At 47.0% G+C, this 27,039-nt stretch overlaps 1 protein-coding gene across 1 annotated transcript in view; it reads left to right on the top strand.

Moving 5' to 3' along the window:
• The window catches only part of LOC134342641 (regulating synaptic membrane exocytosis protein 4-like), a 143,760-nt gene that overhangs the window by 52,952 nt on the left and 63,769 nt on the right, over positions 1-27,039 (top strand). Inside the window, exon 3 of the mRNA XM_063041004.1 lies at positions 24,399-24,511. Within this exon, the coding sequence (XP_062897074.1) occupies positions 24,399-24,511 (113 nt within the window). The remainder of the gene's footprint in view (positions 1-24,398; positions 24,512-27,039) is intronic.

The raw sequence follows: 27,039 nt of genomic DNA, 5'->3' as shown, positions 1-27,039 counted from the left end.
ACTGTAGCTTGATACAATAAACAAATTTACTGTCAATATAAGGTGGTCACTGAGAAATTCAGAAAGAAACTTTTGTTACCCGGAGGGCTGCTGAGAATGTGGAGGGACTGAGGTGAGGAATGTAAATACCAGGTTTATCAGAAACAGATTCAATATCATTGGCATCTGTTGTGAGGTTCATTGTTTTGTGGCAGCAGTGCATTGCAATACATAAAAACTGAAATTCACAGTAAGAAATGGATATAGGAAAGGTAGTGTTCATGGGTTTATTGTTCATTCAGAAATCTCTTGGCAGAGGTGAAGATGCTGTTCCTGAAAAGGTGTAGGGGACGAGAGGAAGAGAAGGTGATGATAAAGGGGTGAAATGAAGAAGGCTGACAGGGTTTACGAGGAGAATTCATGCAAATTAAAATGGGAAAAGCTGTTAGTTTCAAAATCCAAATAAACCCCAGTTGGGGAAAATGTAAATTTCTGAAATTTGGGGGGAAAATTGAGAGCCAGCACAAATGGAATTCGTTATTTCTTGGAGGGTATTCCTTCACATTGAATAATGTGGTGGATTCTTTGTTAGCAGTTGCAATATGTACAACGCTTGTACCTTGTTAAAATATCATTTGGATATCATGGTGGCTATTATGTGTGTGAATGCTGGTGCAGACTGTTTTCCTGCTGCCAGTTCTGACTCATTCCACTACAGCACGACAATATCCAGATCCCCTATTCCCATCTAATAATCGACTGAGAAATATGACTGTCAGACTACTAGACAGCTCCACACTGTTGAGGGGGAACGGCCCATCTAGACCCAACCTATTGCCATGCCAACATACCGTACAAGAAGAAAATGCAAAAGAGTATTCCGCCACTGATTTTGTCTCTCTGCCAGCAGCCATTAAAATCTCCACAGCTTGGTCTGCACCACTGTCTCTAGGGCAACTCTTTCATCTTTCTGTTGCTAATTGAAGCCTCTCTCCAGAGGGGTCGAGAGAGCAGGTGGGATGGATCGATGTTGGTGACAAGCTGCTGGCTGGATAATTCAGCATAGTTCTCAGGATCAGGCAGAGATAAATCTGCCCGCATTGGCAGATGGAATATAGTGTGGGGAAGTGCATGGTCACGCCACTTGGGTAGAAGGAATAAAGGTGTAGATTATTTTCTAATCAGGGAGCAAAATCAGAAATTAGAGGTGCAAAGAGACGTGGGAGTCCTGAAGCATTCCCTAAAGGCTGAGTCATTGATAAGGAAGGCAAATGCAACATTAGCATTCATTTTGAGAGGACTAGAATATAAAAGTAAGGATGTAATGTTGAGGCTTTAAAAGGCACTGGTCCAACTGCACTTGGGATATTGTGAATAGTTTTGTACCTCTTATCTATGAAAAAATGTGTTGACATTGAAGAGGGTCCAGAATAGGTTCACAAGATTTATCCTGGGAATGAAAGGGTTAATGTATGAGGAGTGTTTGATGGCTCTGGGCTTGTACTCATTGGAGTTTAGAAGAATGAAAGGGGATTTCAATGAAACCTATCAAATATTGAAGGCTGAGATAGAGTGGATGTGGAGGGGATGTTTCCTAGAGTGGGTGAGATTAGGTCCAGAGGGGACAGCCTCAGAATAGAGTGACGTCCATTGAGAACAGATATGAATTTCTTTAGCCAGGGCATTGTGAATCTGTGGAATTCATTGCCATGGACGACCATGGATGCTAAGCCAATAGGTATATTTAAAGAGGAGGTTAATAGGTTCTTTTAGTCACGATGTCAAAGCTTAGGCCGGGGAGAAGGCAGGAGAATGGGGTTGAGAGGGATAATAGATCTGCCATGATGAATGGTTGAGCAGACTTGATGGGATGAATGGCCTAATTCTGGTCCAATGCTTCATGGTTTTATGAGTGAAGAGATTATAGATTAGATTTATTTGTTTCCCTTGCACTGATGTGTTGAAATGATTATTTGTCACATGCACATCAGAGCATTGGAACAGTGAAACACGCCATTTGCATCAAAACCAGTGCAGTTCGAGGATTGTGCTGGAGGCAGCCTGCAAGAGTCACCATTTATTATTTAATTCTAATTATAAAGGTTAGCTTATTTGTCGGTAGGGTAAGTGTGTACAGTATTCTCCACCCCTCCACCCCAAAGTTAGGGAATCAAGAACTAAAGGGCAGAGGTTGAAGGTGAGGGGAGAGGAGGGAGATTTCATGTCCTCTCTGGGCCTTTCTGGTCAGTGGGTCAAGCAGTCACTGTTTGGGTTGAGACCCCAGATATGGTCCAACCCAACCCACAGAGTTTCTCCTGCACCTCATGAGTTGTTTGTAGTGCAGAAGCTTTTATTGTCTGTCTCCAAGAGTGAACAAAGTTCAAAGTAAACTTATTGAATACATTTATAAATATTGAGACCGTGAGTTGCAGATTCCTTGAGAGTGAGTACATAGGTTATGGGAACACTTCAGTGATGGGGTGAGTGAAGCTGTGTAAAGTTGTCATCTCTGGTTCGAGAGGTGTAATGACTGTTCCTGAAATTGGTGGTGAGAGTCCTGAGGCTCCTGTGCCACCTTACTGTGGGCAGCAGTGAGATGGCCTGGGTGCCAGGAATCCTTGATGATGGATGCTGCTTTCCTGCAACAGAGTTTCATGTAGATGCGCTTGATGGTGGAAGGACTTTATCTGGGATGGACTGGGCCATACTTTTTACAGGCTTTTCCTCAGGGATGAGGAGGGCTTTACCCAGGATGGACTGGGCCGTATCCACTACTTTCTTGAGGCCATCCATCAGTTTGTTGATTTTCAAGAAGCAACAGACACACCAAGGGGGTCGTTGGTGTATCGGGGTCTATCCAAAATCATTCTTATTTACACAGTCTTATAGAGTCTCTGAGCTGCTTGGCTCTCCTGCAACATTGAAACCTAACTGTTTTGGGCAAGAGTTGCATGTTAGTAAAGCAGCTACAAGTTCAAAGGAAACATTGTGATAAATGGTGAAATTTGCTTCAGAATGTAAGTCACAAATCAGATACACACAGACTAAAATAGTTAATAAGATTTGTGTTGATCAAAAAACAAGGCAGCAATTTAATAATAAATTGCACCGTGCTGGTTCTACAAGAAATGCTTCCATGAGAGCAGCATCTATCATTAGGGACCCCGCCATGCTGTCTTCACACTGCTCTTATTGGGAAGTTACAGGAACTTTAGGTCCCTACCACATGATATAGTGTCGACCATACAACACAGGAGTAGTATCACGCCATTCAGCCCATCCAGTCTGCTCAATCATGAATGGCAGAACAGACTTCTCCTTGTAACTGTTAATCCCCTTAGCAGTCAAGAACTACTTAAATTAGATTAGATTAGATTCTACTTTATTTTCATTGTGCCGAGTACAGATACAAAGCCAGTGAAGTGCATTTAGCATCTGACCAGAAATGCAAAGAATAGTGTTATTTACAAAATAACTGCGAATAAAAAAAGTGCTACAGCACACAAATATAAAAGTACTGAGACAGTACAATACGGGTGCAATGCTACTTAGCGCTGTGATGAGAGGTTCAGCAGTGTCACAGCCTCAGGGAAGAAGCTCTTTCTGTGCCTGCTGGTGCGGGAGCAGAGGCTCCTGTAGCGCCTACTGGATGGGAGGAGAGTAAAAAGTCCATGGTTAGGGTGAGATGCATCCTTGATAATGCTTTTCACCCTGCCCTGGCAGCATTTATGGTAGATGTTCTCAATGGTGGGCAATTGGGTGCCGATAATCCGCTGGGCAGTTTTCACTACACGCTGGAGTGCTTTGCGGTCTGATACAGGACAATTGCCATACCACACTGCGGGTGCAGTTAGTGAGTATGCTCTCAATGGTACAGCGGTAAAAGTCCGTCAGTATCCTGGGACAGAGGTGAGCTTTTTTGATGCTTCGCAGGAAATAAAGGCACTGTTGCACCTTTTTGATCAGGCTGGAGGAGTTCAGGGACCAGGTGAGATCCTCGGAAATGTGGACACCAAGGAATCTGAAGCTTGATACACGCTCCACTACAGTTCTGTTGATGTAGATGGGGACGTGAGTGTAACTCCTAGCATGCCTGAAGTCCACAATGATCTCCTTGGTCTTCTGGGTGTTAAGGGCCAGATTGTTGTCGGCACACCATGCAGCCAGGTGCTGGACCTCGTCCCTGTAGGCCATCTCATCATCTCCTCAGATCAGGCCAACCACAGTGGTGTAGTCTGCAAACTTGATTATGGAGTTAGAATCATGTACAGGAACGCAGTCATAGGTGAAAAGGGAGTACAGAAGAGGGCTCAGCACACAGCCTTGAGGCACGCCGGTGTTCAGGGTGAGAGTGGAGGAGGAGAGGTTGCCTCACTTAACAGATTGGGGTCTGTTAGTCAGAAAGTCCAAGGTCCAATTGCAGAGGGATGAGCTGATACCAAGCTGGCGAAGTTTGGTGATCAGCTTGGAGGGGATCACAGTATTGAATGCCGAACTAAAGTCAGTGAACAGCATTCTGACGTAAGAGTTGGGGCTGTCCAGGTGGGTCAGGGCAGAGTGAAGTGCCGTGGAGATGGCGTCCTCTGTTGACCTGTTGTTGCGATACGCAAGTTGATGGGGGTCCAGGGTAGGGGGTAGACAGGATTTCAGATGTGATGGAACCAGTCTCTCAAAGCACTTTGCAATGATGGCAGTGAGTGCAACTGGGCAGAAGTCATTCAGGCCCGTGGCAGTGGAATACTTCGGCACTGGCATGATGGTGGCGATCTTGAAGCTCATGGGGACAAATGCCTGGGCCAGGGACAGATTAAAAATGTCCATGAAGACCCCAGCCAACTGCCCTGCACAGACTCTGAGCACACGGCCAGGTATTCCATCCAGACCAGCTGCCTTCCATACATTCATCCTGCTCAGGGTGGTGTAAACATCGGAGGTGGAAAGTGAGAGAGGCAGATCATCAGGTGGGAGATCCGCTTTGAGGGTGACCTCCTTGTTCTCTCGGTCAAAGCATGCGTAGAAGTAATTGAGCTCATCAGGGGGGGAAGCAGAACTGGAAGGGGGCACATTACTAGGAGGTTTGAAGTCTGTAATGACCTGTATGCCATGCCACATGCGCTGGGGGTCCGAGGAGTTGAAATGCTCCTCGATTCTCTGTTTATATATGTGTTTAGCCTGAGAGATTCCCCTCCTCAGGTTGTCCCTGACTGAGCTGTAAGCCTCCCGGTCTCCAGACCTAAAGACTGAATCTCCGCCATTGACTTGGCCTCCACAGCCTTCTGTGGCAATGAATTCCACTTGCTCTCCTCTTACTGTTGCCATTGGTCAGGAGGCATTTACACCAGGACCAGCTGGTTCAGGAACAGTTATTACACCTCAACCATCAGGCTCCTGAACCAGAGGAGATAACTCGCCTCAACACTGAACTGTTCTCACAAATTCGTGTTATCGATATGTATTGTTTATTTATTTATTTATTTATTTATTTATCTATCTATCTTTTACACTGTGGTTGTTAGTGTAGTTTTTAGATTATTCTTTACTACTTTGTTCTACTGTCCATGCCCGTAAGAAAATGAATCTCGGGGTAGTATATAGTGACATATATGTACTTTGATAATAAATTTAGTTGAACTATTGATGCAGGAATGAAGTAGTAAATTCCATGGTCGATTTACCAGAACCAGCAGACTCCAGGCATCCCGCACAGGTTTGGTCTAGGAGTGAATATACAATGCACGAACTTTGGTGCTGAGGTGAAAGTGACTTCAAAGGGCAACAACTGCGTGTGGCGTCAAGGAACGATGGAGCTCTGGGAAAAGGTTCAGGAGCTTGAATTGTACCTTAGCCAGATATCCTAGTCCCAGGACATCCCTGCAGGAGTTCCTCAGGGCATTATCCTGGGCCCAAACATCTTCATTTGCTTCACCAATGATCGACCTTCCATTATGAGGTTTCACACTATCTGGTGCAGTGTGGGCTCAAGTAAGTGGTGGCCGTGGTTAGTGGTTGAGTCTTTTGATTGCTCACTCTCTCCTTTCACAGCTGCCGCTTGTTCTGTACGTCACTGTGGAGGTCACTCTCGTGTAGTGCAGCTCCCTCTTGAACTGGTTTCCTCCATGTGTATTGAGTGCAGTGTCTTCCCAGTTTTCAGACGTAATGTTGGGTTTCTTCAGGAGGATTCTGATGTCATCTCTGAAGTGCTTCCTTTGCCCGCCAGGGTCTCGCTGAACTTTCAGCTAGGAGCCAAGGATCTATTTGGAGAGACGCAAGTTAGGCATTCCAATAACATGGCCAATCTATCGGAGTTGGTGTTGCTTTGTCATGGTGGAAATGTTGTTCATGTTGGTCTCCTGTTGGTGTATCTGTCCTTCCAGCTGATCCTCAAAATTCTTTGCAAGGTTCTTTAGTGGTACTATCTCACGCAGTGCCAACTGACTCTAATAAATCCTCAGATAGTGCCTAATCTGCAAAAAAGTCAGCATTGTTTCCAGAAGTTGAACTGCATCTCCCCAGTTAACGTAAGTGGATGGGTACTCTGCATCAGCACACTTCAGATAAATCTTGTCCAACTACTTAACAAAACGAACACACTTAATTAACATCATTAAAGCAGGATTTATTGAGCTGTTGACAGTTCACCAGTTTGGCAGGACCTGTGGATTTCACTGGGGACCAGGGTGATTGCCAACAAGACTGGTGTTTTAAAGAAGGTAACACTCACGGTTTTTTCCTGTGAATTTTCTCAGTTAGTAACTTCTCACTATGGTAGCAGTGCTGAGGTGGGACAGGGAAAAAATGGTGACAGGAGCGCAAGTTCATATTGACACACTCAAAACGTTGGAGGAACTCAGCAGGTCAGTCAACGTCTATGGAGGGGAATAAACAGTAGATGTTTCCAGCTGAGAACCTTCATCAGGATGGGAGAGGAAGGGGAAAGAAGCCAGAATAATGTGGGGGGAGAAAAAGTGAATTGAGTGTTCTTATTAAAGCCTATTGAATATTGAGAGGCCTAGATAGAGTGGACATGGAGAGGATGTTTCCTATAGTGGAGGAGTCTAGGACCAGAGGCACAGCCTCAGAATAGAGGAATGTCCCTCTAGAACAGAGATGAGGAATTTCTTTAGTCAGAAGGTGGTGAATCTGTGGAATTCGTGTCGCAGATGGCTGTAGAGGCCAAGTCATATAAAGTGGAGTTTGATAGGTTCCTGTTTAGTCGGGGCATTAAAGGGTGAAGGCAGGAGAACGGGGCTGAGATGAAAAATAAATCAGCCATGATTGACTGGTGGAGGACACTTTGGGCTGAATGGCCTGATTCTGCTCCTATGTCTTGTGGACGGGGTACAAGTCAGCAGGTGTTAGGTGAGAAGGGGTGAAGGGTGTGGGGGATGGAGTGGGATATAACGACGGGTCTATGCCAGAGAGAAGTTCCTTCCTGTTTGTGAGAGGGTTGGGAACCAGAGGGCACAATGAAGATGTTGGCAAAAGAAGCAAGGATGGAGTGAGCAGTTTTGTGAGTCGATGAATGGTTGGCACCTAGAATGCAGTGACTGATCTAATCCAAGCTTTTGAAAAGAAATTGGATGAGTCGTTGGATGTTGGTGCATTGCAAGGATCCTGGTATTGATTGGGGACAGAGCCCATGCTACTGCAGAGAACTCGGAAGGAGCACAGTTTTAAATCTAGTAATTTTCATGTTAATGTTGTCAGTGGTGAGACTCGCCTGTTAAAGCTGAACACTTACCGACCTTCTAAAGATCAACTTTACATGTGCTGGTCAGGGTGTGACGTACAGTGAAAAACAAGAACATTCAACAGTTACAAAGAATAAAGAATTATACAAATTACTTTCTTTAAAAGAATTATGGCGTGTTGTGGTAACACAGTAGATGGTGCAATGCTAATACGGCTCGGGGCATCATCGTTTGGAGTTCAATTCCAGCGTCTTCAGTTATAAGTTTTATATTCCTTCCTGTGAGTGTGTGGGTTTCCCCCCACAGTCCAAAGGTCCCCTGGTAAGTAGGTTAATTGGTCGTTGTAAATTGTCCTGTGATAGGTTAGGATTAAATCAGTGGCTTCCTGGGCCAGAAGGGCCAGTTCTGCACTATATCCCTAAATAAATAAGTAATTGTATGTAAATAAAAAATGCTGATAAAATGAGAGGTTAAAGTACAGATATGGAATAAAATGTGCATAAATACACAATTCCCAGCAAACTTACAATGTAAACAGCATTACCAGAAGCGGTTTAAAGAGTTTCTGGTGCAGTGATGAGTAATGGAGTGGGATTGACCGGGGGGTGGGGGGAAGCGGGCACTAACAAGAATGGTTGATCAGATTAATTGCCTGGGGAAGAAACTTTTAAAATGGCATGAAGTTTTTATTTTAAGCTCCCTTTTGCGTTTTCCAGAACGGAGCTTTTGGAAAATTGAATGTAAATTTATTATCAAAGTGCATACAGTATATTTCACAATACATTACCATGAGATTCATTTTCTTGTAGGCATTTACAGGAAAAATAAAGAAATGGCAATAGAATTTGAGAAACTATACAAGGATTGTTAGACAACCAATGTTGAAAAGAAGCCAAACTGCAAATAAAAAAAATAATAATACCAAGGAGATGAGCTGTAAATAGTCCTTATAGGTAAGCTGCCTTATTCTCTGCTTTCTCTTGCATTCCAATGATGCATAGGTTAGGGTTAGTAAGGTGTGGACAAGATACGTTGGCATTGGAAACGTTGCAAGCTGCCCCAACGCAATCCTCGCTGACTGGATTCAATGCAAATGACACACTTCATTGTACATGTGACAAATAAAGTTCACCTTTGGAACTCCTACCTATCTTCCATGAAAGCAGGCTGTTGAACTATCCTGGTACCCTCTAGAGCAGTGCACAAAAGCTAACCAAGCAGAGTTATTTCAGTTTTACCTTTTGTATTCCTCACTAGTTTTTCTTCATGTGCTGTATAAAGCATCCTTAGTAGATGCATAACAGCTTGGCATGGCAACTGCTCAGCACTCAACCACCAGAAACTGCAGAGAGTTGTGGGCACAACTCAGCACATCATGGAAACCAGCCTCACGCCCACGAATTCTGCATACACGCACTTCTTGCTGCCTCGGTATAGTAGCCAACATAATCAAAGATTCCACTCACCCTGGGCATTCTCTCCTCTTTCCCCCTCCCCCTCCCCCACCCCTAATTGGGCAAAAATTACAAAAGCCTGAAAGCACATACCACCAGGCTCAGGGACAGCTTCTACCCCACTGTTATCCGACTCTTGAACAATAAGATGGACATGTTCTCACAATCTAACTTGTTACAGCTTTGCCCCTAACTGTCTACCTGCATGCATAACCAGAGTGTGTGGCAACACTTGTGGGCTGCCTCCAGCACGTCCTTGGGTGTGCTGGTTGCTCATGCAAATGACACGTGAAGTATGTTTCGATGTACCTGTGCTAAAAAAGCTTGAGTCCTGCACAGCACTTTCTCAGTAACTGTAACACTTCATGTGGCTGTTCATTTCCCTCTATCGATGCTGCCCGACTTGCTGAGTTCCTCCAACATTTTGTGTGTGTTGCTCTGGATTTAACTTCAAAAGCAACTGAAGATGCAACTTTAAAGTTCTCAGCATTATCATTTCAGAGGATCTGTCCTGGGCCATTACAAAGAGAGCACAGCAGCTCCTCTACTTTCTTAGAAGATTGTACAGATCTGGATGACGTCTAAAACTTTGACAGACTTCTATAGATGTGTGGTGGAGAGCATGTTGACTGGTCTAGTCACAGCCTGGTATGAAAACACTAATGCCCTCGAGTGGAAAACCCTACAAAAAGTAGTGGACATGGCCTAGTCCATCAAGAAATGGCCTTGCCCACCATTGAGTACATCTACACAAAGCGCTGTCACAGGAAAGCAGTACCATCGTCAAGAACCCTCACCATCCAGACCATGCTCTTTTCTCACTGCTGCCATCAGGAACAAGGTACAGGAACCTCAGGACCTATGACACCAGGCTTAGGAACAGTTACTACTTCAACCGTCAAGCTCTTGAATCAGAGTGGGATTACTTCACTCAACTTCACTTACACTAACACTGAACTGTTCCCACAACCTACGAACTTATTTTCAACTTGTGATCTCTATTTATTGCTTATTTATTATTATTATTATTATTTATTTTTGTATTTGCAGTTTGTGTCTTTTGCACACTAGTGAATCGCCAGCTGGTGCAGTCTTTCATTGATTCCATTATGGATTTATTGAGTACGCCCACAAGAAAATTAATGTATTTTTTTTTCTTTTTGTATTTGCAGTTTGTTGTCTTTTACACATTGGTTGTTTTTTCCATCCTGTGTGTGGTCTTTCATTGATTCCATGTGTTTTTGTATTTACTGTGAATGCCCACAAGGAAATGTTATATATGGTGACATATATGTACTTTGGTAATAAATTTACTTTGAACTTTTGAATTTTGATTTCCAACTTCTCTTGTGTCGGTAGACAGGAGGGCCTCAAAGTGCCCTGCTTCCTTATGACAACAAACCCAGCTGGTTGCCCTCCACAATCACTTTCAAACTGGTCCTCGCCTTCAATAATTTCTCCTTCGGCTCCTCCCATTTCCTTCAAACAAAAGGACTCGCATGGGTCCCAGCTCTGCCTGCCTTTTTGTCGGCTATGTAGAACAGTCTATGTTCCAAGCCTACACTGCTATTGTTCCCCAACTCTTCCTTCATTGAGGACTGCATTGCTGCTGCTTCCTGCGCACCCAGGCTGAGCTGTTGACTTCATCAACTTTGCCTCTAACTTCCACCCTGCCCTTACAATTCCACCACCTCCCTCCTCTTTCTCAATCTCTCTGTCTCTATCTCTGGAGACAGTTTATCTACTGATGTCTTTTACAAACCCACTAATTCTCACAGCTACCTGGACTATACCTCTTCCCACCCTGTCACTTGTAAAAATGCCACCCTCTTCTTTCAATTCCTCCATCTCCTCTGTATCTGCTCTCAGGGTGAGGCTCTTCATTCCCAAGCTACTAAGATGTCCTCCTCCTTCAAAGGAGGGGCTTCCCTTCCTCCACCATCAGTGCTGCCCTCATCCATAGCTCTTCCATTTCGAGCACGTCTGCCCTTACCCCATCCTCCTACCACCCCTCCAGGGATAGAGTTCCTGTTGTCCTCCACTGTCACCCCACCAGCCTCTGCATCCAGCACATAACTTCTACCACCTCCAATGGGATGCCACCGGCAAACACATCTTTCCCTCCCCACTCCGCCCCCCCCCCCAACATGACTCCCTTGTCCACTCGTTCATCCCTCCCAACTGATCTCCCTTCTGCTACTTAACCTTACGAGCAGAACAAGTGCCTCACCTGCCCCCACACCTCCTCCCTCGCTACCATTCAGGGCCAAAAACAGTCCTTCCAGGTGAGGCAGCTCTTCACTTGTGAGACTGTTGGGGTCATTCCTGTGCTCCCAGTGTGGCTTCCTGTATATTAGTGAAATCTGATGTAGATTGGGAGACCACTTTGCCATGCATCTACTCTCCAAACTGCTAGAAAAAGTGGGATCTCCCAGTAGCCATCCATTTCAATTCTACTTCCCATTCCCATTCCGACACATCTTCCTCTATGGCTGTGATGAGGCCACACTCAGGCTGAAGGAGCAGCACCTTGTATTCCATCTGGGTAGCCTCCAATCTGATGGCATAAACATCAATTTCTCAAACTTCTGGTAATTTCCCCCTCAACCCTTCCCTTATTCCCGTTTTCCCCCTCTCACCTTATCTCCTTACCTGCACATCACCTCCCTCTGGTGCTCCTACCCAATCCCTTTCTTTCAGGGTCTTCTGTTCTCTCCTATCAGATTCCCCTTCCTCCAGCCCTTTATCACTTTCACCAATCAACATCCCAGGTCTTACTTCACCCCCTTTCTCTCTCTCTGTTTCACCTATCACCTACCACCCACCACCCACCACCTTTTTACTCTAACTTCTCTTCCTTTCCAGTCCTGATGAAGGGTCTCTGCCTGAAACGTTGACTGTACTTTTTTCCATAGATGCTACCTGGCCGGCAGAGTTCCTCCAGCATTTTGTGTGCGTTTCTCTGCGTCTCTGTTAACTGGCCTTGTACTACCTCGATGCACTGTGGTAATGAAATGATCAGTATAAACAGTATGCAAGACAAGATTTTACCGAACCTCAGCACATGTGACAATAATAAACCAACTTAGCAGTCGATGATCTCCCTGGTCAGCAGTGTGACGGCCAAATTGTTGTGCTCTACCCACCCGCACTGCAACCCACCTTTCAAATGGCTTGTGAAATAAATTCGGCAGTCAGAAATAATGAACAGATTGAAGCAGCATTGGTGTCAGCAGCTACAATTCCACTGACTCTGCCATCAGTGCAGGATGTAAGATTTGTATTGGTGCATTATTTTTGACAGTTTGTGAAATGCAATTGTAGAAATGCTCCCAAGATACAAAGAGGGAGAAGGGGCTGAGGTTTTATATAGTCACTCAGGGGATGAGGCCAGGTCAGCATTTGGAGTCACTTCAACCTCAGAGTCCTGTTGGGTTAATAACCGTGATGTTGAGTCTTGAACCACACATAAACTATGCTGGATCTGGGTAAGGCATTATTCAGATAGCGCTTGGAGGATTGTGAGCAGTTCTGGGCCCTTTATCTAAGAAAGGATGTGCTGGCATTGGAGAGGGTCCAGAGGAGATTCAGGAGAATGAGTCTGGGAATGAAAGGGTTACTGTGCGAGGAGTGTTTGGCTCGGGGCCTGTACTCGCTGCAGTTCAGAAGAATGGGGGGGATCTCATGGAAACCTATTGAATTTTGAAAGGCCTAGATAGAGTGGATGTCGAGAGGATGTTTCCTATAGTGAGAGTGTCTTGGACCAGAAGGCACAGCCTCAGAATAGAGGGATGTCCCTTTCGAACAGGGATGAAGGAGAATTCCTTTAGCCCATAGAATGGTGAATCTGTGGAATGCATTGCCACAAAGGGCTTTCATTGGAAATATTTAAAATGGAGGTCAACAGGTTCTTGATTAATCAGGGTGTCAAAGGTTACGGGGAGAAGGCAGGAGAATGGGGTTGAGAGGGATAATAAAACAGCCATGATGGGATGGCAGAGCAGACTCGATGGGCCAAATGGCCTAATTTGCTCCTATGAGTTATGGATAGGGCAGGCTAGACTTCCTTCCCTGAAGGAGCTCATAAACCATGTGTTTATAACAGTTTCATACATCAAAGTTGCTGGTGAACGCAGCAGGCCAAGCAGCATCTATAGGAAGAGGCGCAGTCGACGTTTCAGGCCGAGACCCTTCGTCAGGACTAACTGAAGGAAGAGTGAGTAAGGGATTTGAAAGCTGGAGGGGGAGGGGGAGATGCAAAATGATAGGAGAAGACAGGAGGGGGAGGGATAGAGCCGAGAGCTGGACAGGTGATAGACAAAAGGGGATACGAGAGGATCATGGGACAGGAGGTCCGGGAAGAAAGACGGGGGGGGGGGTGACCCAGAGGATGGGCAAGAGGTATATTCAGAGGGACAGAGGGAGAAAAAGGAGAGTGAGAGAAAGAATGTGTGCATAAAAATAAGTAACAGCTGGGGTACGAGGGGGAGGTGGGGCCTAGCGGAAGTTAGAGAAGTCAATGTTCATGCCATCAGGTTGGAGGCTACCCAGACGGAATATAAGGTGTTGTTCCTCCAACCTGAGTGTGGCTTCATCTTTACAGTAGAGGAGGCCGTGGATAGACATGTCAGAATGGGAATGGGATGTGGAATTAAAATGTGTGGCCACTGGGAGATCCTGCTTTCTCTGGCGGACAGAGCGTAGATGTTCAGCAAAGCGGTCTCCCAGTCTGCGTCGGGTCTCACCAATATATAAAAGGCCACATCGGGAGCACCGGACGCAGTATATCACCCCAGTCGACTCACAGGTGAAGTGATGCCTCACCTGGAAGGACTGTTTGGGGCCCTGAATGGTGGTAAGGGAGGAAGTGTAAGGGCATGTGTAGCACTTGTTCCGCTTACACGGATAAGTGCCAGGAGGGAGATCAGTGGGGAGGGATGGGGGGGACGAATGGACAAGGGAGTTGTGTAGGGAGCGATCCCTGCGGAATGCAGAGAGAGGGGGGGAGGGAAAGATGTGCTTAGTGGTGGGATCCCGTTGGAGGTGGCGGAAGTTACGGAGAATAATATGTTGGACCCGGAGGCTGGTGGGGTGGTAGGTGAGGACCAGGGGAACCCTATTCCTAGTGGGGTGGTGGGAGGATGGAGTGAGAGCAGATGTACGTGAAATGGAGGAGATGCGTTTAAGAGCAGAGTTGATAGTGGAGGAAGGGAAGCCCCTTTCTTTAAAAAATGAAGACATCTCCCTCGTCCTAGAATGAAAAGCCTCATCCTGAGAGCAGATGCGGCGGAGACGGAGGAATTGCGAGAAGGGGATGGCATTTTTGCAAGAGACAGGGTGAGAAGAGGAATAGTCCAGATAGCTGTGAGAGTCAGTAGGCTTATAGTAGACATCAGTGGATAAGCTGTCTCCAGAGACAGAGACAGAAAGATCTAGAAAGGGGAGGGAGGTGTCGGAAATAGACCAGGTAAACTTGAGGGCAGGGTGAAAGTTGGAGGCAAAGTTAATAAAGTCAACGAGTTCTGCATGCGTGCAGGAAGCAGCGCCAATGCAGTCGTCGATATAGCGAAGGAAAAGTGGGGGACAGATACCAGAATAGGCACGGAACATAGATTGTTCCACAAACCCAACAAAAAGGCAGGCATAGCTAGGACCCATACGGGTGCCCATAGCTACACCTTTAGTTTGGAGGAAATGGGAGGAGCAAAAGGAGAAATTATTAAGAGTAAGGACTAATTCCGCTAGACGGAGCAGAGTGGTGGTAGAGGGGAACTGATTAGGTCTGGAATCCAAAAAGAAGCGTAGAGCTTTGAGACCTTCCTGATGGGGGATGGAAGTATATAAGGACTGGACATCCATGGTGAAAATAAAGCGGTGGGGGCCAGGGAACTTAAAATCATTGAAAAGTTTAAGAGCGTGAGAAGTGTCACGAACATAGGTCGGAAGGGATTGAACAAGGGGTGATAAAACAGTGTCGAGGTATGCAGAAACGAGTTCGGTGGGGCAGGAGCAAGCTGAGACAATAGGTCGGCCAGGACAGGCAGGTTTGTGGATCTTGGGTAGGAGGTAGAAACGGGAAGTGCGGGGTGTGGGAACTATAAGGTTGGTAGCAGTGGATGGGAGATCCCCTGAGCGGATAAAGTCGTTGATAGTGTGGGAGACAATGGCCTGGTGCTCCTTGGTGGGGTCACGATCGAGGGGTAAATAAGAGGAGGTATCCGCGAGTTGTCGCTGTGCCTCGGCAAGGTAGAGGTCAGTACGCCAGACTACAACAGCACCCCCTTTATCAGCGGGTTTAATAATAAGGTTAGGATTGGTGCGGAGGGAGTGGAGAGCAGAGCGTTCCGAAGGAGTGAGGTTGGAATGGGGACAAGGTGCGGTGAAGTCGAGACGGTTGATGTCCCGTCGGCAGTTGGCAATAAAGAGATCCAGAGCAGGCAGAAGACCAGAGCGGGGTGTCCATGAAGAAGAGGAGGGTTGAAGACGGGAGAAGGGGCCATCGGTGGGGATGGAAGAGTCCTTGCCGAAGAAGTAGGCTCGGAGACGGAGACGGCGGAAGAAAAGTTCCGCATCGTGGCGAACACGGAACTCGCTGAGGTGTGGGCGAAGGGGGACAAACGTGAGGCCCTTACTGAGAACAGAGCGTTCTGCCTCCGACAGTTGAAGGTCGGAGGGGATGGTAAAGACCCGGCACGGATGAGAGCTGGGATCAGAGGGGGGAGGGGGGAGGCTGGGGGTGTCAGTGGAGAGGGGAGGGTTGGGGTGAGAGGAAGATGGAGCCTCTGAGGGCCCAGGAGCTGACGGTGGTATCTGAGGAAGACGGGGCTGCGGAGTGGTGGTGGGGGAAGGGGAGACGGGAGTCACAACAGCAGCACATAAAGACCCGGCCTGGTGTTCAAGGCTGGAGTTGCAGTTGGTGGTTGCGTAATCACTTCGAATGTGTCCATGGTCGTTGCCACCTCCAACGGGATCCCACCACTAAGCACATCTTTCCCTCCCCCCCCTCTCTGCATTCCGCAGGGATCGCTCCCTACACAACTCCCTTGTCCATTCGTCCCCCCCATCCCTCCCCACTGATCTCCCTCCTGGCACTTATCCGTGTAAGCGGAACAAGTGCTACACATGCCCTTACACTTCCTCCCTTACCACCATTCAGGGCCCCAAACAGTCCTTCCAGGTGAGGCATCACTTCACCTGTGAGTCGACTGGGGTGATATACTGCGTCCGGTGCTCCCGATGTGGCCTTTTATATATTGGTGAGACCCGACGCAGACTGGGAGACCGCTTTGCTGAACATCTACGCTCTGTCCGCCAGAGAAAGCAGGATCTCCCAGTGGCCACACATTTTAATTCCACATCCCATTCCCATTCTGACATGTCTATCCACGGCCTCCTCTACTGTAAAGATGAAGCCACACTCAGGTTGGAGGAACAACACCTTATATTCCGTCTGGGTAGCCTCCAACCTGATGGCATGAACATTGACTTCTCTAACTTCCGCTAGGCCCCACCTCCCCCTCGTACCCCAGCTGTTACTTATTTTTATGCACACATTCTTTCTCTCACTCTCCTTTTTCTCCCTCTGTCCCTCTGAATATACCTCTTGCCCATCCTCTGGGTCACCCCCCCCCCCGTCTTTCTTCCCGGACCTCCTGTCCCATGATCCTCTCGTATCCCCTTTTGCCTATCACCTGTCCAGCTCTCGGCTCTATCCCTCCCCCTCCTGTCTTCTCCTATCATTTTGCATCTCCCCCTCCCCCTCCAGCTTTCAAATCCCTTACTCACTCTTCCTTCAGTTAGTCCTGACGAAGGGTCTCGGCCTGAAACGTCGACTGCGCCTCTTCCTATAGATGCTGCCTGGCCTGCTGCGTTCACCAGCAACTTTGATGTATGTTGCTTGAATTTCCAGCATCTGCAGAATTCCTGTTGTTTGCGTTTATAACAGTTTTCTGGTTTTCTGGGCAGAAATATAAAATGTAGGAGGCTAGTTAGAAGATGGAAATGCAGGGATCCAAGGTGAAGTGGCCATTGGGATTCTGAACTGGTTTGTCCATAGAAGGCAGAGGGTAGCGATCGAAGGGACTTAATCTAGCTGGGGGTCTGTGATTAGTGGCGTTCCACAGGGGTTTGTACTGGGACCTCTGCTGTTTGTGATGTATGTAAATGACCTGGATGAAAATGTAGATGGGTGGGTTAGTAAATTTGCAGATGATATCAAGTTCCATACTGTTGTGAATACTGTGGAAGACTGGCAAAGAATACAGTGGGGTGTAGAGCAGTTACAAATATGGGCAGAGTGTTGATAAGCAGAGGGACTTTGTGATCCAAGTGGCTACACAGATTGATAGGGCAGCTTATAAAGATTGCAGCTCTGTAAAACTCTAGTAAGGCTGCATCTGGAGTATTGCAAACAGGTCTGGTTGTCCCATTACAGGAAGGATGTCGAAGCTTTGGAGATGGTACAGAAGAGCTTTACAAGGATGCCACCTGGATTAGAGAGCATGTGCAGGCAAAGGGTTGGGTAAACTTGGGTTGTTTTCTCTGGAGCAGCGAAGGCTGAGTGGAGATCTGATAGAGGGTTATAAGATTAAGAGACATAGATAGAGTAGACAGACACTATCTTTTTTTCCCGGGTTTAATACAGAAAGGCATACATTTCAGGTGAGAGGTGATAATTTCAAAGGAGATGTGAGGGGCAAGTTTTTTTACACAGTGGTGGGTGCGTGGAATGCACTGTCTGGGCAGGAGGTCGAGGCAGAAACAACAGGGACTGTTAAGAGACATATAGATAGGCAGACGAATGTGAGGGAAGTGGACATTGTGATTAGCTGGCCATTTGATTACCGATGTAATATGTTTGGCACAACATTGTGGGGTGAAGGGCCTGTCCCTGTGCTGTACTGTGTAATAGGGCTGGAGGGAGGAAGGGGGCTTGTTTGCTGCTGTTGTTGTGTTGCCTGTTGTGTTCAGTGTTGTTCTCCCGAGTGTTGTAGGCCTGGTCTCGGCCTGAAACGTCGACTGTACCTCTTCCTATAGATGCTAACAGGTCTGCTGTGTTCACCAGTGAAATGCATCGTTTGTGTCTGAGGATGTGCTGGAGGCAGCTCGCAAGTGTTGCCACGTTTCTGGTGCCAACACAGCGTGCCCACTACTTACTAGTCCTAGCCCGTACGTCTTTGGACTGTGGGAGGAAAGCCACGCAGTCACGGGGAGAACGTACAAACTCCTTACAGTCAGTGGCAGGAATTGAGCCCTGATCTTGCAGCTGTTACTGTAAAGTGTTGTGCTAACAGCTACGTTACCTTTTGACCAGTGCAGGAAGGTAAACATTTTATAAAAAAAGTTTCATTTATTTTGAGATACAGCATGGTGACAGAGCCTTCTGACCCAACGAGCCCATGCCACCCAATTACACGCATGTGACCAGTGAACCCACTAACCCGTACGTCTTTGGAGTGTGGGAGGGGACAGGAGTGCCCAAAGGAAACCCACGCGGTCATGGGGAGAACGTACAAACTCCTTACAGACAGTGATGGGAATTGAACCCCGCTGGGCACTGAAAATCGATGGTGCTAACCACTGCCCAGCTATAACAGTTAAACCTGAGCCTCGAGATAACTGTAAAGCAGCTTGCCCACTGGGTTACTGGCTTGCTACATGGACTGTCAGGACAAATGGCATTTCTTTCCAGAATTTTCACCATGTTGCATTGACTTTTCCAGGACCAGCCAATTGAAATTTGATTGAACTAGCACTAAATTGCATTTGTAAAAATTTCTGAACTTGGGGAATCAGAATCAGGTTTATTATCACAGACATATGTCATCAAATCCGTTGTTTTACAGCAGCAGTACAATGCAACACAAAATGTATTTACCATAATAATATACAGAAATAAGGGCAATATTGTGAGATTGTGTTCATGGGTTCAGGGACCATTCAGAAATCGAGAAGTTACAATGAGAAATATATTAAAAATCAATAGAGCAAAGTGAGAGCTAATGTTCATGGACCGTTCAGAAATCTGATGGTAAGGGGGAAGAAGCTGTTGCTGAAACGTTTACTGTGTGTCTTCAAGCTCCTGTTCCTGCTCCCTGATGGTAGCAGTGAGAAGAAGGCATGTCCTGGGCAGTGACGGTTCTCCTGCCAGGCACTCTCTAGGGATCCCAATGTAGTTTCTCCAGCATGCAAATAGGGATGGTTGTTCTTTCCTGCGGAACATTTCTGCAGGAACTAGACGTTACCCAGAGAACGCATCCCCTGGACGGTGTGCGCCTAGTTTTAGTGGGTAATGCATTCACCGGTGGTGTTGATCACAGGGCAGTCCCGGGATAACGTCTGGCTCTGACACCACCATACTGGGAGTCCTGATCACAGGGCAGTCCCGGGATAAAGTCTGGATCTGACACCACCATACTGGGAGTCCTGATCACAGGGCAGTCCCGGGATAAAGTCTGGATCTGACACCACCATACTGGGAGTCCTGATCACAGGGCAGTCCCGGGATAACGACCAGCTCCAGCACCACATTGGGGGTTCTGCATGAAATATAAAGTTTAATTAAATTATTCCGCACAGACGAGGCTCGTTTTACTGTGGTTGGCAGCTCATCTAGGAGAAGGAAAACTCTGATCTCAAATCTCCGCTGACCTGTGGTCTATCCACTCAAGGGGAAGGCTTCGGGAGTAAACCCAGAGTGAAAAATGCGGAGCTGGAGTCACTAAGGCAGTCATACGTTGAGTTCAATGCTGGCATCTCCTGTGATGCAGCTGGTGCCGAACAGTGCTGGTATCTGCTGTTCCTTTGGGTTCATCAGTTGCATGGAGAGGGGGAGCTGGCCACACGGGCAACAGCTTGCTCTCCATGTTGTCCTGGCCAGGCCGGTGTATCTATACAGCTTGGACACAACATCCATTGACAACCCTGACCAACAGAGGGCCTCAACTAAATTATTGCCAGTACCGAGAAAGGCTCCTAAAGTTGAAACTTTGCGGCAAAGTCGCCCAAGAACAGTTCTGGAAACTGCCAGAAGTCTTTGGGAGTGTGGGGTCTGATCTCAGCAGCAGACTGAAACAGTTTCCTTTCCTGGAAGGATTCTGCTCGGTGAAGCTTTTGGTTCATGTCTCTTCAGCGCCGAGCAGTGGTGTGGCTGGTGGATTGCCAAAGTCTAACTTTGCTGGGAGCCGGAACGAATTTATTCTGTTTGTAACAGCGGAAAACCCCAGCTCCACCTGCATGAAAACCCTCCCCACCCTTAACCCCTGACCCCGGAGTGCCTAGCCCAGGGAGACTAGGTGAAGAGGACTTTGGAGAGGCCGATGGAAGAAAGGACTGGCCTGGGGAAAAGCCTTTACTTGCAGTGCTGAAGTTTTAACACCCTACGGACTTCCCTGCCTATTCACTCCTTTTTTCCCCTCCCGTCCCATCTCATCTGTGAAGTGTTTGTTTCTGACTGTTTGCTGGTGTTCCGCTGGGTGTGGACTGTGTAATATCTCAGAGCCGGTCTTGAACTTTGAATTTCTGAATGCTATGGCAGCCTGCAGCTCCAACGTGTCGTATGTGGAGACTGCGGGCTCGGGAGATACAGCTCACAAAGAGAACCACGCGTTCAAGTTACTGACTTTAAAGAACGCCGTGCCTACTGCAGTTGGTAGCAATGCCACTGTAAGAGCCATGGCGGAGACTGCTGGAGGCTGTTAGGGCTTTGTTGTGTCAGCGGTTTTGAATGGGAAGACTGTTTTCTATTCGGAGTCGGCGAGTGATGTGTTTTTTGGCCCTGGGTCAGGGGTTAAGGGTGGGGAGGGTTTTCATGCAGGTGGAACTGGTGTCGCCCCCCCCCCCCATACAGATGGTGATACCCCCTATCAGCGCTCCATAAGTAAGGTGCGACCCAAAATAACCCCAGGGCACCCCCGAGGGGTTATAAGCACCTTTTCTCATTTCAGCATATGCGGCTGGAGCGGGGAGGGAATGCTGAGGGGCGGCTTCAGGTTTATTTTGACAAGCATTACTATGCCATCCTGTGGGCTACGGGCTGCCCGAGGTGCCATGCCTGTAAGGAGTCTGGGCACATTCGGAAGAATTGCCCGAACCGTCAGGCTGCCAGTTCTCGGAGGCACAGGGTGATCTGATGGCTGGGCCTTCCCCTGCTGACCCCCTTCCTGCAGTTTTCCTCCCCCTGTTGCCCCGTCACCCACCCCTCTGTGCCACCGGCTGTGGTTGGGCACGGTGCGAATGATGCTGACGGGTGGGTTCAGGAGAAAGCATCTGAAGGCTTCTGCTCCGGAGAAGGAGTGGGCGGTTGTTGTTGAGTCAAGGATGGAGGGGCCTGAGGCTCCTGAAATCCAGCAAGAGCCTGGGGAAGTCGAGGGAGGGGAAAGTGGTGCCGGAAACTGAGGACGCTTCTGAAATGGAGGCAGCAATTATACCAGTGCCTTAGAAGAATAATATGGGCTGCCTTAATGACTATCCCCCAGTAGCATTCACATTGACAGTGATGAAATGCTTTGAGAGGTTGGTCATGACTAGACTGAACTCCTGCCTCAGCAAAGACCTGGACCCATTGCAATTTGCCCATAGCCACAACAGGTCAATGGCAGACGCAATCTCAATGGCTCTCTACACGGCTTTAGACCACCTGAACAACACAAACACCTATGTCGGGATACTGTTCATCAACTATAGCTCAGCATTTAATACCATCATTCCCATAATCCTGATTGAGAAGTTGCAGAACCTGGGCCTCTGTAACTCCCTCTGCAACTGGATCTTTGACTTCCTAACAGGAAGACCACAATCTGTGCAGATTGGTGATAACATATCCCCCTCACTTACGATCAACACTGGCACACCTCAGGGGTGTGTGCTTAGCCCACTGCTCTATTCTCTATATACACATGACTGTGTGTCTAGGCATTGCTCAAGTACCATCTACAAATTTGCTGACAATACAACCTTTGTTGGTAGAATCTCAGGTGGTGACGAGAGGGCGTACAGGAGTGAGATATGCCAACTAGTGGAATGGTGTCACAGCAACAACCTGGCACTCAACGTCAGTAAGACGAAAGAGCAATTTGTGGACTTCAGGGAGGGTAAGATGAAGGAATACATATCAATCTTTATAGAGAGATCAGAAGTGGAGAGAGTGAGCAGCTTCAAGTTCCTGGGTGTCAAGATCTCTGAGGATCTAACCTGGTCCCAACATATCGATGTAGTTATAAAGAAGGCAAGACAGTGGCTATACTTATTAAGAATTTGAAGAGATTTGGAATGTCAACAAATATACTCAAAAACTTCTATAGTTGTACTGTGGAGAGCATTCTGACAGTCTGCATCACTGTCTGGTATGGAGGGGCTACTGCACAGGACCGAAAGAAGCTGCAGAAGCTTGTAAATCTAGTCGCCTCCATCTTGTGCACTAGCCTACAAAATACCCAGGACATCTTCAGGGAGCGGTGTCTCAGAAAGGCAGCATCCATTATTAAGGATCTCCAACACCCAGGGCATGTTCTTTTCTCACTGTTACCATCTGGTATAAGGTACAGAAGCCTGAAGGCACACACTCAGCTATTCAGGAACAGTTTCTTCCCCTCTGCCACCCAATTTCTGAATGGACATTGAACCCTTGGACACTACCTCACTTTTTTTTAATATACAGTATTTCTGTTTTTTGCGCTTTTTAAAATCTATTCAATATATGTATACTGTAATTAATTTACTTATTTATTATTATTATTTTAATTTATTTTTTCTCTTCTATATTATGTACTGCATTGAACTGCTGTTGCTAAGTTAACAAATTTCACGTCACATGCCGGTGATAATAAACCTGATTCTCCCTCTGTCACTGGTCCTGGGGATGGGGTAGTGCCTGTGGTGGGGTCTCCCGTTAGGGTTGTGGTGAGGAGTGAGGTGGTCACGTCAGGTGCAGATGATGACTACTTGGAGGGAGAGGAGAGTGTTGGACGTGGTGATGGGGAAGAGGTGATGACTACTTGGAGGGAGACGAGAGTGTTGGACGTGATGAGGGGGAAGAGGTTATGACTACTTGGAGGAAGACGAGAGTGTTGGACGTGGTGAGGGGGAAGAGGTGATGACTACTTGGAGGGAGACGAGAGTGTTGGACGTGGTGAGGGGGAAGAGGAGCACTCTTGAAGCCAAGCTGGCTGCCTTTCTTGATCCCACCTCTGAGTTTCTGTGGAGGAGATCCGGCAGTTCATGAAGGACTACTGTAGGACACTGTTCAAGGGGTCTGTAAAGGTGTCACTCAGTCTATCTGCACAATCCTCCAAAAGACGAGGAGGGGAGCTCAGGTGACCTGTCAGGAGAAGCGTCAGTTTAGGAGACTCCTGGAGTCGCTGGAGAAGGGTTGTAAGCAAAGGTGGGAGAAGGCTGAAAGGAGAGCTCTGCTCTTTCTCCCAGGCCCAGGGGCTCTGGTGAGGGGTTTCAATGAAAGGAGAGCTCTGCTCCTTCTCCCAGGGGCTCTGGTGAGGGGTCTCAATGAAAGGAGAGCTCTGCTGCTTCTCCCAGGGGCTCTGGTGAGGGGTCTCAATGAGATGCACCATGAGGTTCACTGTTGCAACCCTTCATGTCAGTGGCAGTAGTGGGGCTCTGACCTTCGGGGCGGGCGATATGCGGTGATCTTCTTGCTGGAAACCCACACTGTTCCGGGAGATGAGTCCACCTGGCTCCTGGAATGGCGAGGTGGGGGGTGGGGGGGGGTCCACATTGGTCACCTCAGCCCCACTTCCAGGGGGGTGGCTGCATTTCTGGCCCCGTTTTTCCAGCCTGAGGTATTGCAGGTTCAGGAACTCGTGCCAGGCCGGCTGTTTCGCATTGCTGTGCATCAGTACAGTGTGCCGATGCATTTTGTAAATGTATACACCCTTGAACCTGGCCTGATGCAGGCGCGCCTGTTCTGAGAGTTATCACATTGCTGGGGTCCATAGATCATTGTGAGTGCGTTATCCTGGGGGGTGATTTCAATTGCCTCGAGGAGAGGGATCGCACTGGTCCCCAGAGTAGTCGAACATCAGTAAGAGAGTTGAGGTATTTGGTCGTATCCTCCGACTTGGTTGATGTCTGGCGGAGCCTTCACCCTGCATTATGTCCTCCATTGCATTGTATTACACGCCCTGCATTGCATCCTATTACACGCCCTCCATTGCATCCTATTACACGCCCTGCATTCTTGTTTCGAGGCTTCCGTTGTGACCTGACCAGGGGTTTCAGATTCAGCCGGGCACTGACCACTCTCCTGTCTTTTTCTTGGCAGCTTAAACTACAGCGGTGTCTGCCTGGCATCTGACGGACAATTCCGAGACTTCTTGGATGGAATGGGCCCGGCCCAGTTTGTGGGGCGTCAGACCTTGGCCACCCCGTCGATGGGTAAGGCAAATGTGTCCCTTCTTCACCTATGTTCCATAATATAGATCCATAATTCCTCAAAAGATGTGGTAGTAAATTGGATTAGCTATTGGCTTTGTGGGAGAAGCCAGAGAGTGGTAGTAGGTGGTTGCCTCTCTGACTGGAGGCCTGTGACTAGTGGAGTGCCGCAGGGATCGGTACTGGGTTCGTTGTTATTTGTCATTGATATCCACAATCGGGACAAACGTGATTAACTGGATCAGCAAATTTGCAGGTGACACCAAGATTGTGGGTGTAGTGGACAACGAGGAAGACTCTCAAAGCTTGCAGCGGGATCTGGACTGGCTGGAAAAATGGCAGATGGAACTTAATGCCTACAGGGAAGATATTAACCTGATTGAAAGAGTGCAGAGAAAATTTACAAGAAAGTTGCTGGAACTTGAGGACCTGGTTTACAGGGAAAGATTGAGTAGATAGAACTTTATTCCCTAGAACACAGGAGATTGAGAGGAGATTTGATAGAGGTGTATAAAATTATGAGGGTACAGATAGGGTAAATGCAAGCAGGCTTTTCCGCTGAGGTTGGGTGCGACCACAACCAGAGGTCATGGGTTAGGGGTGAAAGGTGAAATGTTTAAGGGGAACTTCTTCACTCAGTGGTGAGAGTGCGAATCGAGCTGCCATCAGAAGTGGTGGATGTGGGTTTGACTTCAATATTTAAGAGAAGTTTGGATAGATACATGGATGGAAGGGATATGGAGGACTATGGTCTGGGTGTGGGTTGATGGGATTAGGGAGAAGTTTGGATAGGTACATGGAATGGAGGGTATGGAGGGCTATGGTCCGGGTGTGGGTCGATGGGACCAGGGAGAAGTTTGGATAGGTACATGGATGGGAGGGGTATGGAGAGCTATGGTCCAGGTGTGGGTCGATGGGACCAGGGAGAAGTTTGGATAGGTTCATGGATGGGAGGGGTATGGAGGACTATGGTCTGGGTGTGGGTTGATGGGACCAGGGAGAAGCTTGGATAGGTATGTGGATGGGAAGGATATGGAGGACTATGGTCTGGGCATGGGTCGATGGGACTGGGGAGAAGTTTGGATAAGTACATGGATGGGAGGGTATGGAGGACTATGGTCAGGGTGTGGGTCGATGGGATTGGGGAGAAGTTTGTATAGGTACATGGATGGGAGGGGTATGGAGGGCTATGGTCAGGGTGTGGGTCAATGGGACCAGGGGGAAGTTTGGATAGATACATGGATGGGAGGGATATGTAGGGTTATGCTCTGGGTGTGGATCGATGGGACTGGGCAGAGTACCTGTTCAGTATGAACTGGATGGGCCTATCATAATTACTCTAGAATTGATTACTTTTTTACTGACTCTCGATTAGTTTCATATGTCACTACCTGTGAGTATGATACAATCGCCATTTCCGACCATGCGCCTTTGAAATTATCAATTAAATTTAGAGGTGCAACTTTTAGTATTAGACAGTTGTGGTTCAATTCTACTTTGCTTCAAGATTTAAATTTTGATAATTTTATTAAAGAACAGATTGCATTTTTCTTTTCATCTAACTCAATGGAAGAAATTTCCATTGGGATATTATGGGATACCTTTAAAGCATATATTTGTGGGCAAATTATTTCATACTCGACTGGAGTGAAAAAACGTATTAATAGTGAAATATGTACGTTGGTTGATAAGACTAAAGAAATTGATTAAAAATATTCCATTGCTCCTAATTTGGAGCTTTATAAAGAGCGAGTTGAACTTCAGATGCAACAGAGTTTGTTATTAACAGCTCCGATTGAAAACCAATTACTTAAAACTAAGAGTCAATTTTACATACATGGTGATAAGTCGGGCAAGTTACTGGCTAATCAATTGAAAGCTGCTTTGGCGAAACGTCAGATTAATAAAATTCATAGATGGGATGATTTGATGATTGACTATGATGAAATTAATAAATCTTTTCAAGAATTTTATACCAATTTATATCAATCAGAATTTCCTGATGATCCTATCGTAATGCATGAACTGTTAAGGAAACTAAATATTCCGAAATTACTAGCTGATGAATGTTTAACATTAGATGCACCCATTACTGAAGAGGAAATAAGGAAAGCAATTCTTTCAATGAACTCTGGTAAAGCTCCTGGCCCGGATGGGTATACAGCTTTATAAATTTTTTTCAGATGTACTTTCTCCTTGGTTATGTAGAATTTTTAAAGATGCCTTATTTGTAGGTAAGTTACCACAATCCTTTTATGAAGCACCTATCTCATTAATCCTTAAAAAAGGTAAAGATCCCACTGAATGTGCATCATGTAGACCTATATCTTTGTTGAATGTGGTTTCTAAAATCTTTTCTAAAATATTAGCGATTAGAATAGAGAAGGTACTACCACAAATTGTCACCAAAAATCAGACAGGATTTATTAAAAATCGTTAGGAGGCTATTGAACATTGTATACACTACGACACACATTAAAGTTGCTGGTGAACGTAGCAGGCCGGGCAGCATCTCTAGGAAGAGGTACATT

Source organism: Mobula hypostoma, chromosome 2 (genome assembly GCF_963921235.1).
Source record: "Mobula hypostoma chromosome 2, sMobHyp1.1, whole genome shotgun sequence".
NCBI classification, from domain to species: domain Eukaryota; kingdom Metazoa; phylum Chordata; class Chondrichthyes; order Myliobatiformes; family Myliobatidae; genus Mobula; species Mobula hypostoma.
The sequence above is the reverse complement of the archived record's forward strand: the minus strand, read 5'-3'. Positions and strand labels throughout refer to the sequence as shown.